Here is a 12,974-nt window from a genome sequence, read left to right on the forward strand (position 1 = left end):
GTATGAGCATAATGTATAACTACTGACTCATTTGGAATAGTCGCTTAAATAAAAGCCACAAACTGATGTTGATGTCAGGAGTAAAGCTCTAAGACACAGGGCTAACTCTGGCAGGAGAAATACTGAAAAGAGCCTCCTTTGCTGTTGAAAAAAGAATCCATCGTCTTTCTCTTTCAGTAATGTTCACACAGCGTTCCCTAACGTGACAACAGCTTGAAAAGAAAGCCTGCAGTAAAATTCACACCTGATTTTCTCCCTTAACCTGTCAAACCTGAACCAAAGCAGGAGCAGAGGTTTGTTTGTTTGTTTGTTTTCCTGAAGCGTGTAACAGGAACAGGTCAGCAGTCTATCCCAGTCCAACACAGAGAGACAGACAGTCATGCACATTGAAATATACAGTACAGCCATTTGTCACGACTAAGTTCATACACGAAAACCGAAACACTTCTGGAAACTACTCTGCAGTGCATGTTGCCACCACTAGAGGTCATACTTTACTATTTTCCTCCTCTAAATTGGAGGACGTGCAGGATTTTCTACATTTGTAGACTTCCTTCTTCATTTAACGCTGAGAATTCACAGCCTGTAGAAACCTTTGTTGTCCAGAGTCAGGTCAAAGGCATTCTGTGAGGATGCTCCTGGTTAAACTGACATAAATGATAAATCTGACTTCATTTAACGCGTTAAAGTCAGAAGTCATGTCGGTTTTCTCAAACACTGGGACGTCTGTTTCTACAGGATGCTAGTTTTGCTTCTTATCAGCTTTTTTTTTAATGAGCTAAATGAACTCTCAGCTATTCATTCATTCATCTTTATGTCAAAATGGCTCAAGTTATATGAAGTAACAACTTAAACGTTAATTAATTTAAATTAGCAAAAGTGACGTATTTACGTCAGGGAACGAGAAAGTTGATTTGACTGAGTTTCTTCACGATGCTTCATCTGCTTCTCTGCCGTGTCAACGTTTTCAGCGACACCTCAACATCTCAGTGGTTGAAGGTTTCTGCTGCATGTGATGGAAGTTGCTGACTGGAGCGTTGAGGCTCACCAGCAACCGTCGGATGAACTGGCATAAAATTTGCAGAAACTCTTTTCATCTCAGAGGATGAATTACATCAAAATTACAGCATGTTCGGTTCTCAGATAATGACATTCCCATCATCCATCCATTATCTATACACCGCTTAATCCTCACCAGGGTCATGGGGGGCTGGAGTCTATCCCAGCCGACTTAGGGCGAAGGCCGGTTCACCTGGACAGGTAACCAGTCTATCACAGGGCTACACTTAGAGACAGACAACCAAGCACACTCACATTCACACCTACGGACAATTTAGAATCACCAATTAACCTCAACATGTTTTTGGACTGTGTGGGAGGAAGCTGGAGAACCCAGAGAGAACCCACACTGCACGGGGAGAACATGGAGACTCCACGTAGAACCGGCAACCTTCTTGCTGCGAGGCAACAGTGTTACCAACTGCGCCACCCTGCAGCCACATTCCCATCAGCTCCAGCAAAATGATGTGTTTTTCATAAGTGATGCTGAAATTCTGTACTTTATTGTTTTCTTGGACATTAGAGGGCAGAAGAAATCCAAAACAAGCTGACAACACACAGAGAAGTGCATAAGCAGACACAGAGCGACGCCGTCATCCCGCTGTGGATGCTGTTTATGTCCGTTAGCTGCAGACGGGCTCTTAAATCACTGGACGCTCCTTTTTCTTCACCAGTTGGTCTTTAAATCCTTTATCTACTCTTTGCTGTTGAATAGGTCGTTTCTCAGAGCTTGTTTGCTGCCTTCTACTTCTGGAAACGAGGTTGACAAGCGCTGACAGTGGCTGAAATGTGAACTAAAACCTAAACTAGGTGATAAAAGAGGTTAAGCATCTCTACAGAGCAGCGGAACTGGATGATCGTTAAAGAAGCTGAATACAATGTACAGACAACAAAGTTATAAAAAACATAATAATAATGGAGTTGTAATGTCTTTTTCACTCTAACATAAACACCATATCACACATATTGACCGCTGGACCTGAGCTCTGGACACAACTTGGCCTCCAGATCTTCTATCTTTATCGACTCCACGTCTCTGGAGCTGGACAGGCTGGCAGCCCTGGTGATCTTTGTGAGAGTTTCCTCATAAGGTGGAGGCAGGTAGACCATGACAAAGACTCCATCTGATCCATCAGAGCTGGTGCTCGTGTGGCGCTCGGCGTTCCTGGTCAGGGAGGAGAGGAACTCGGCGCTGCTCTCAGCGTCCTGCAGGTCCAGAGCGATGATGTTGGCCAGACTCAGCTTACCACGAGAACAACGCTGATAGATCAGACCGACCAGCAGAGCCAGCAGGAGGACAGAGGCCACTGGCAGGACGATATAGACCACCAGCTCCAACTTTCTGTCCTCTCCCATTTCCACCTCATTCCAGCCCTGAGGAGCAATTAGAAAGACATCATGAAAAATCTGCTTTTTGTTCCTCCAGTTACTTCATAATCTCATACATCCATGTATTGAGTCTGTGCAGTAATACAGGTTTACACGGATACCATCTACATTGAATAGATAGATGGATATTCTGTCATTAGTCATTATTTCTGTCCCTGATGACTCCCCAGCTTCAAAGCTAAAAATGCTCAGTAGGTAAAATCAGAAGGACAGGGTCATTTAGGAATCAAAACAGAGCCAAAAAAAAAAGTCTGTCCACTGACAATGTCTATAACATACAGGCTTGATACGTCTGTAAGGGCTCAGGGGTTCCCACCATAGAATCACCAAATACTAGAAGGTTCTTGCTTTGACTTTTTAGGTTCTGCTCATAGAAGGTACAACTCGCTGAAGTCATGCCAAAGAATGAGTTTTATTCATATGGACCAAAAGCATCAGTTCAAAATTTACTGCAAACAGCTTTACAGTCTGTACATCTGCAGAACATCTGTGATCCTGAGGAAACAACTGTTACTTTTGGGAAACAAGTGAAAGCGCAGGATTTGTAGAATCAGAATCAGTTTTACACTGAGAAGTAAAACACGTTGGGTTAAAAGATTTCTTTAGACCCCAGTGTTGCATGTTAACAGACAGTAAGGGTTACAAGACAAGTAAAAGGCAGGTGTAGTCTGTCATGACCCCTCTGAGCCTCAGCTCCTGTCTCTCTGACTTTTCTTTGTTCAGTTTCTGACAGCAGATGAAAGTGAAGTGTATAAAGTAGATCACTTTTTTTTTTTGCAGTGACAGAAAACTTTTCAATTGTCCACCTCCTCGTTGACATGAATGGAGTGACTTTAGGTCTGACTGCATGTGTTCCATGGACATCAGTGCTTGTTAACTTTGACTATACAGTACCTGCACTGCTTCTGGATGATCAGAATGGTCATTTAACAACAGCTCAGTTTTTATGTCCAAATTAATGAATGTGTCTTTGTGGTCATTCTGGTGGTTGCTTGTGTCTCTTTGTAGTCATTTTGTGTTCATTTCAGTGGCGTTTTGCAGGTGAAGCCCTGCTGTCCGATGCTGGTCACCATTTATCTGCATTCGCTGAGCAGGATAAGTGATTGTCATTTAACCCAAATCTTTCTCTTAAAAATTACAACAAAGCTTTAACAAATATTGTTCAATCAAGACGTGACCTTGCAACAGTCATTGACAGTTTCTTTGCACTACACCAGAGCCATGTTGACTGCAGATGGCTTTGCATTAATATGAATGTGTACAGTGTGACCTGGTCTGAGGCTGAGCTGCACCGGCTGCAGACCTGCAGTGCTGCTCATCAAAGAGCATTACAGACCCTGAGTCTGTGTTGGAGCCAGACAAGGAGGGCGATCCTGCACCAGCATGTGGCCGTGCTGCTAACATCCGCTCACAGTGTCCCAAATTCCTCTTGCCTCAGTTTTTCTAGCAATTAGTTAATGCTGCCTGGATGACCCGGCACCCTGCAGACTCTGGTCGTCTGCAGGACTAATTCTCAATCCGTCTGAGTGTCAGCCGGCTGCTCTCACTGTTGTCGTGTTGCGTCCTGACACTTTATGTGAAGCTTATGGAAATCTCTCGGGAAAGAAAAAGTACACAGTCGTGTTTTATGAACGGCGAGCTGGCTGTGATTTATACCAGTGGAATTCACACACTCATGTGTTTCCAGACCGGTTTTCTGTCAGGTGAAGCTTTTGCACCTGCTGCAGCAGTTCAGTGTTCTTAATTCTCATATGCTAATTAGAAAAAATAAAGAGATTTTGAGCACATAAAATAAAGAAGTTCCCTTTGAGCAGGAAGCACGTGGAGTCAGTAGGAGCTCAGGGCCTCTTAATTAGACACGAGCTCCAGTGAAACATGATTTGTGAGATTTTGGAAAGTCTCTAAAATGCTAACAGTGCGCTGTTTTCTATTTTGCTGCGTCTTCATCATCATGGATCACATGTAAAGTCAGGATATTGTTGATGTATGAGTCACACATGAGGGGAATTCATCACTGATTCTAAACAAAAAAGTGAGTGCACGACTCTTACCACTAAATGAACAGGCCCGTATCTCTCTCCAGCCTCAGCAGCATCAGTTTTTCTATTCCTATTATTCTTGTTATTATTAAGAATAATGACAAATAAAAAGCAGCATCGAGAGCTTTTAAATGTTGTTTCAGATCACAAAAGAAATGAAAACAGAGAGCTCCACCAAAAGTGCATCACTTGACAGTACAAAGCTTTTTGACTCAAAGGGTAGAAGGTTTAAGCTAAAATGAGTGTTTAAAAACCAGCAGCTTCTTATCTTTTCTGTCACCTGTTCATCTACTATGAACCTCACACAGTTTTCAGTCTAACAAACAAAACGCTGCCAAGCTTTTAGCCTTTTTTTTTTTTTTTTTTTTTAAATAGAAATGAGGGTGGGTGTTTAGAGGTTGTAACATTTGGCAGGTTGGTTGAGTCAACATCTGCTGTGGATTCCATCTGTTTTAATGTCTTGTCTCCTCATGTAAACCCAGACTGACTCCATGATTTTCAGACGAGAGCTCTGTGGGGGCCAAACCATCTGGCGCAGGCCTCGTTGATGTTGTGGCTGAAGATGATTCTTTACAACTCTATGACCTTATGACTGGATTTTTGAGGTCAGTATCTCTGATGGTGCTGGATGCTTGAAACACACAGCGCTGCAATTCAAACCTTTCACACTGAAATGTGTCAACGTCTGAAGTTTCCTGTGGCTTTCGGCTGCGTATGAGGCAACGGCAAGTGGCTCTAGAGTCAAAGAGTCCTCTTCAAGATGTGACCCCCAACTGAGATTCAAAGTTTGCTCTTGATCCTGGAAACAGCAGCTGACAGAGAAAACGCCCCTCAAGGTTTCATGACTAACTTTTCTGGAGTTTTCGATCAACTCACATGCCATCTGCTGCATCCAAACCCTGGAATGACCTTTCAGCTTTCAGCCAACACGGACAAAAACAACAAAATCCTAAAAGTGTTTAGAATTCCCATGACAACAGGCAAACAGCATCTGTTGAGGAAGGTCATGTGATGCGATGGTTCAACAACAAACAAAAACTCTTCAGCTCCTTGGCCCTGCAGCATATCATTACTTCTGTTTAAATACGATACTTTTAAAGGTATTATTGTACATTTCAGTGCAGTTAAATCATCCAGGTTAGCTTTTAATATCACATTTACACAAAGGAACATTGCTGACCCAAGCAGAAATCAAATGAAACATGGCAGAAACACTTCTTTTAACTTTAAAAATTGTAGGTCAAACTTTTACCAGCTGGATATGTCAGGTTTAAAGAGGTGAACCTCACGTCTACACACCTGCTGCTCCTGCGTTGGAGGTGATCCTGTCACCCAGTCGTACGACCCCCTGCCCGCTGGTCCAAACCTCATCCAGCTGCTCTCCAGTAGCACCCGCATGACGCTCAGGTGGCCGGATGGATGGAGGGATGTGTGGTTCTAGGTTAAAGACGGTGAACGGTGATCGACTGAAGTGTCCAGCTGTTGGTCCAGAGGTTTCAGGAGCAGACAGAGAGTCTGGAGGGGACGACTGGTGGTCCAGGGGGAGGACGATGCTGGGAGTTGAGGGTGAGATATGTGTGAGCTGGTGCCCAGTGGTGTGGGCCAGAGGGCGATGGGAGGGGCCGCGGGCTAAGCAGCTGCTCACATGCCCACACATGCAGCAGAGCAGCAGGATTCAGGCCAATGATGGGATTTACAGTCGTGCAGCTGCCCTATATCACAGACAGAGCGCGGCTTGTGTGTGTGTGTGTGTGTGTGTGCTGGTCGTGTGCCAGGAAAGCTTGGTGACAGAAAAAGGCGGAGCTCTTCTTTACATCAAAACCTCAGGCACGTGGAACACACTCGAGGAAAAAACAAACTGATGGTGGTGAAATTACACAGCTGTTACATCTGTGTGTGTGTGTGTGTGTGTGTGTGTGTGTGTGTGTGTGTGTGTGTGTGTGTGTGTTACTCATATCGAGGGAACATGAAGTCACATAAAACAAATCCCTACAGCACAAATCAGTGTAATTGGCCATCTGTGCAGGTGTTTAATTTGTCACTCTATTAGTGTAATTGTTCATGTGTACTACCCACTACTTTATCAAAGTTGTGTGCATCACTTTGAGAAACATGCACACAAACATACAGAGACAAACTACAGACCAACAGGAGATGTTTATTCAGAAAAATGTATTTCACTTGTCTGAATAAAATCAGTTGTAATAGGTAAAAATAAAATAATCTCCGTCATTGCAAACCATAATGTATTTGACAGATATGAACGCCTGCTAATAACATGGGCAAAATGTCATTCACCACATACATTCTGATTCTTCCTTGCATTAAAAGTGCAGGTTTATCCACAACAATTGACAATGACTACGCTCACATGAGGGTGTAGGAAATGAATGTGGTTGGTGCAGGTTGTCAGGAGTCCGGCTGAACCGAACATCTGACCTGAATGTGCGTGTATACATTAATAAAACCTAAAGCAGACAGAAGGACAAACACACGAGTCAGGCTGTTATTGTCAGTCGCTGGCATGCAGCCTCCTTACATTAATCCTGATTGAACTATTGCATGAGAGAGTAAATACCTGCCAGCACTTGTTGATTAAATATCTATACGATGGATTAGCATGGAAATCATTTTTCATATGTTGAAATGATTCCGGACTGCAAGGTAGCTCGGTGGTTAGCACAGCTAGAAGGTGGATGGATGGATGGATGGATGGATGGATGGATGGATGGGTGGATGGATGGATGGATGGATGGGTGGATGGATGGATGTTTCTCACTCGCTAAAGTATTCAGACGCTTGATGCAGTCCTTTGTAGAAACCCAGTTATAGTATTGGGTATATTGGGTATGCCTCTACAGGCTTTGCACACCTGGATTTGAGCAGAACTTACACCAGTATCACATGAGAAAATCCCGTCAGAGTCATCGTCAGACTTCACACACAAGCTTAAGAAGTCTCATTGACTCTACTGGGGCTGAAGCTTAATTTTCAACCCAGATTTACAAATCAGAATCTTTACACACTCTGGTGTAAATCCTTAATGCGCCTGCAATCAGGGGATTTAAAGAAGCCATTGAGATGAAACTGCTGATGGAGCCTAAAGAGATATCTCATCCCGTCAGACTGCATTGTGCATAGCTTGGCCTTGGCAGAGACGTCTTGTGGGTAAATGTGTGCAATGAAAATGATCCAAAATGATCCAAAATGTTCTCTAGCCCTGTGACAGACTGGTTACCTGCCTTCGCCCTGAGTCAGCTGGGATAGACTCCAGCCCCCCATGACCCTAGTGAGGATTAAACGAAAGCCACACTGACTTTCTGGGAGAAGACCCTGCTAAAGATGTTGGAGGAGTCAGTTAAGTAGGATACGGGTCAGGATCTTCCCAGCGATCGACAGGAGCGAGATGCCTTGGTGGTTGTCACGAGCCTGGTGGTTGTCTTTCCTCTTGTAGACGTGGACTATGCTGGTATCTTTCAACTGCTGTGGACGTTCCCTTCATTCCACATGGATTGGAAGAGCTCTGTCAGGTCCTGTATCCCGACTGGGCCTCCTGCCTTGTACGCCTCAGCAGGGATCACATCTGATCCTGCTGCTTTGCCAGAGAAGAGTTGCTTGATGGCCTTTCTGACTTCTTTTTATTTATGCTTAAGGCAGGATTTAACACACAGGTTGCAAACACAAAACAGCAGCTTTACAGCTCTTACTTCAGCATTACAAACAATTGTTCTTGCAGGGATGTAAAAACTGCACACGTTCAAGGCTGTTTAAAAAGCAGCATCATTGATCCAGGGCTGTAAATGGGGCTGGCAGGTGTTTGTTCATACTGACTTGTGAAAGCATTTTAAAATATAGCTAACTGAATGCTACATGTCTCTGCTACAGTGCACCTAATTAAATGTCCTTCATTTCTCCCAAACCTCCAGTCAGTGGCATATTTCTGTTCATTACACAATAGCACCAATAGGATTATCTGTTCTGCTGTGGAATTCCAAATGCTGATGACAATGCTGGCAGCAGCTCTGTTCAGAAACTCACTAACATGTCCACAATCCAGCTGTTAGGTTCAACATCTGTCTGGAAGAGACCCAGCGGGATGCTCAGTGCTTTGGGTGGGGGGTGGAGGGATTTGTTGCTGCGGGATTACTGGCCCGGGCGTGCAGAAGGCGGCTGTAATTACGGCTCACGTGGCCAGTTGAATGGACAGAAGACCAGGTCCGAGCATGCAGAGGTGGAGAGGAGGATCATGGGAAGAGTCAGCGCTGTCATGACACTGCTGCTGGCTCTCTCAGTAATCCCACTGCGCCGACTGACACCACATTTTGTTTTTCTCTGGGTGTAACAACTGCTACAACTGACACTTTAGTAGAAGAAGAAGTAATCAGAGTCTTACATACAACAGTGAAGAAATTCAATTCAGTTTTATTTAGTTTATAACATATGTCATCACACAGTGCTTAACAAACAGACATACACATTTAAACAGAGAACCAAGCACACTCACATTCACACCTACGGACAATTTACAATCACCAATTAACCTCAGCATGTTTGTGGACTGTGGGAGGAAGCCGGAGATCCTGGAGAGAACCCACGCTGCACGGGGAGAACATGGAGACTCCACGCAGAAAGATCCCGGGTGTCCTCACCGGGATGCAAACCGGCGACCTTCGAGCTGTGAGGCGACTTGGTTTGTCACAGCAGCTCAAGCTAAAAGAAATGAAATAATATAATAATATAACCCATAACAAACAGTTCAGTCAGCTGGGAATTTGAACATTACGTAAAACTTTGTTGGTACTTCATTGTTTTGTTGAGTTTATTCGTACAGGACCTTTCAGCTAACAGGATTTCACAGTATTTGACAAACACTGATAAATAAACTCAATGCAACGCAAAGAAGCACATCTGAAGCTGTAGGTGGCGACAAACACCAACTTGACTTTTACATCAAACTTGGCAGCACAACAAAACAACAACAACAACAAAACCCCAGAATTTCCCGATCTTGTGACGTTTTGAAGACATATATTAAATAATTTTTAAGTATGTTCGTTTATATTTCAATTATGAATTGTTTATTTTATTTTATTTATTTACAATTATTATACATTATAATATATTTTATAATTATTTAGAATATATTTATTCTACCGCTCATTCCTGTCTGTAGATACTTCCTACTGGCTCCTTTTGTAAATACATTTATTTGTCTATTTTTTATACTTGTATTTTGCACAGCTGGAGTTGTCTTTTAATTTTGTTGTACTTTGTGTATGATGACAATAAAAGCATTCTCTTCTATTATTTCTGTCTGCTGTGTTCCAGTGATTACACACATCCTGTAATATGTCTTAGAAATGTTAGTATATTCTACTTATGGCTGTATTATGAGTTTCTTTACAAGGAATTTCTTGTAGTTAGTATTAACAAAAACATGGACTATCTTTATACTAGTGAGGATTAAGCGGTGTATAGATGATGGACTATCTTCATGCTTTTATGTTGAAAATTGGAATCTTCCCACTGACGTCACTCAGGTGTAGCGAAGGTGCGCTTCCTGCTCTCGGTTGTGACTCACTCAGTGGAGGCTGAGCTGTCAGTGATGTGAATCACGCCTTGCTGTGGAATTAAAGAGTGTAAGTGGGAACTATCCTGACCAGAAGCGCTACATGTTGGTGCGTCGATCCGCTCCGTGAACCAGGACCCGTCCGAGCCGTGATTCGGTGCCTCCGCTCTGATTGACCGGTGGACCGAGACCCGAACCATGCCGCCGGTCGGCGTGTTTCCGACCCTGCTCCTTCTGATCAGCGGGGTTTCTACTGCGACTGGTGAGAAAACTTTATTGCGACACATTCATCAGCAGCAGTTTGTTTTCTTAAACCTGGTCTCCTCTTTGGACAAAATAAGAGGATAAAAGAAGTCCAAACTGTCTGTAGAAAATAAAAAAAAAAGGTAAAAATCCAATTCATGTGTAACAGTTTTCAGTTAATCAATCAGATGTTCCTTCAGAAATGAGAGGCAGGGGGAAATGATGACTTATCTAAATGATTAAATGTTATATACTTGTTAAAAAAAAAATAGTGGCAGCTGTTATATTTAAGTTAGAGATGAACACCAAGTCATACACCATGTGGTCAGAAGTCTGTGTCTTTGTGTTTTTTTTATTCCCGTAGTCATTTTTCTGGTTGGTTTGGTGGAGCTCAGTGACATTTTTGACTTTTCTAAAGCTGTGTGAGCGGTTTGTGCTTGAACATGAAACTGTTTGGCTCACATTCAGGTTACAGCGGCAGGACGGGAACAAAGAAAAAAAAAACCCACAAGTATTTATATTTGCATTTAATTGAAATGGGCAGACATCCACAGAGAAATCCATAAACCAGCAAATATGGTGCGTTTGGCTACAGGATTTCACACAATCTTCCAAATTGAATTGAACCTGGTTCTACGCCTGTGACGGGCATTTGGCACAAGAGTTCACATTCTCTGAAAGGAAAAAGACCAAAGGTGGATTACAGAATGAAAATCGTTGTTAATTAAATCTCCAAACATATACATTTTGACACATTTAGTTTGTCAGAAGTCCGGCAGGTCATTTAAAGTCGTTTTTTTATTGCGTTACTGCTGCGTCCAAGGTCCAGGCTGCATCTGTTTATGTGATTAATTCACTTTTGATTGGTGCCATTTTACAATCAGTTCAATAAGTAACCAGACAGAACTTCTACGCCCTGTGGACTTCATTTTGAACACACAGAATGCACTGAGAACCGGTTATTCTCAGTTTAAACTGATGTGGAATTTCTGCCTTTTTTCTGAAGACAGAAGTGAGTGTAGTGTGGTTTTTCTGAGGTGTGACTTCTGGGTAAATGTTACTACACCTCCAAAAAAAACCCTGATATGGTCACATTTCCTCTTTTGCCTGAAGGGGTAAATGTTACCTGAGTTCTCATTTCCCTATTCCAGTCTGGAAACACCGCCAACCAGCCCTCAGCGCTGTTGAGCGACCCGTCCTAAAGGTTTCCAGATCATTTCATGCTCTAGGGTTTACTTTGAAATTATCAACTGTGACGCTGAGAAACTCCCCATGAAAGCAGAGGACAAGGAATGAAATATCTCTGTTTGTCTGGAAACTCTCAGGTGATAACAGCTGACAAGTGATTAATACCTGCTCTCATGGTGCGAAACTAAAATACAGCAGTTGGTCAAAAGTACGTGCAAATGCTTTGTGTGTTTTAGTCTGTGATTGTTTCTCCGGGCTGCTGGTGGCTCGGTGGTTAGCACCGTCACCTCACAGCTAGAAGGTCGCCGGTTTGTGTCCCGGTGAGGACACCCGGGATCTTTCTGCGTGTTCTCCCCGTGCAGCGTGGGTTCTCTCCGGGTTCTCTCTCCACAGTCCAGAAACATGTTGAGGTTAATTGGTGATTGTAAATTGTCCGTAGGTGTGAATGTGAGTGTGCTTGGCTGTCTGTCTCTAAGTGCAGCCCTGTGATAGACTGGTTACCTGTCCAGGTGAACCTGCCTTCACCCTGAGTCAGCTGGGATAGGCTCCAGCCCCCCATGACCCTAGTGAGGATTATGGTGTAGAGATAATGGATGGATGGATTGTTTCTCCAGTTGCTTTAGTGGAGCCTAATTATCTTTTAGACAAAAGCGTTTTTCTAACTTCTGTCTTCATTTTCTGTAGAAGAGAACATTTTTTTATTTCACAAAATCACCAACAATGTGACACTATTTATTGAACAAAGAAGCTGTAAGACGGAAAGAATTGGATTTTAAAATTTGTCCAAGCATATATATATATATATATATACTATGTAAAACACTTCATTCGACATAACTCTTTCAAAAATAACTCGTTGGCGCCAGATCTGGAAAAAAACAAAAAATTGCAATCTTTGGTAGGACTGACAAGTCGTGACTGACTCAGCAGTGACCAGCAGTCACGTGACAGAAGTTCAGGGAGTTGTCAGGTGAACTGCAGGATGTGTTTTTACAAAGCAGAGTGGAGGGACAAAAGAGACTGAGACTGCTTTGATTAACTAAATGCAGCGCGGTTCAAAAACGGTGCACGGAGGAACCAGTTATTGTAACAGTCATTTTCCATGACGCAACGTCTTTTTAGTGTTGATGTGCAGAGCAGAGAGAGAAAACACTGACTGGATTTGTGGAATAGCCACTGTTGGTAACAGCTGTGGGCACTACACAGCTTTCCTAAAGTGTTCCATTGATATCCAGTATTCAGAAACTTGCAGAGCTTCAGCAGTGGTGTGATGTTTGGTTAAAATGTATGATGATAGAAATATATCTGACACAAGAATACACTGAAAACCTTCAGCCCTCTGTGCTACGTTCAGAGGTGGTCGACTTCGCTGAACATCGTTTATTTCTCCAGTTGTGATGCAACTTTTGCAGCTTCATACTTCAACAACAGCTTTCATTATTAGTCTGCATTTTGTATGATTGGGCTGCAAGGTGGTTCGGTGGTTA

General features: G+C 43.0%; 1 protein-coding gene across 1 annotated transcript in view; it reads left to right on the top strand.

Annotated features, from left to right (window-relative positions):
* The first annotated feature begins 10,102 nt into the window (after positions 1 to 10,102).
* ifngr1 (interferon gamma receptor 1) overlaps positions 10,103 to 12,974 on the top strand; it is a 10,077-nt gene continuing 7,205 nt past the window's right edge. Inside the window, exon 1 of the mRNA NM_001360836.1 lies at positions 10,103 to 10,318. Coding sequence (NP_001347765.1) covers positions 10,255 to 10,318 — 64 coding nt within the window. The 5' untranslated portion in view covers positions 10,103 to 10,254. The remainder of the gene's footprint in view (positions 10,319 to 12,974) is intronic.

Source organism: Stegastes partitus, unplaced genomic scaffold (assembly GCF_000690725.1).
Source record: "Stegastes partitus isolate 25-593 unplaced genomic scaffold, Stegastes_partitus-1.0.2 Scaffold382, whole genome shotgun sequence".
Taxonomy (NCBI): Eukaryota; Metazoa; Chordata; class Actinopteri; family Pomacentridae; genus Stegastes; species Stegastes partitus.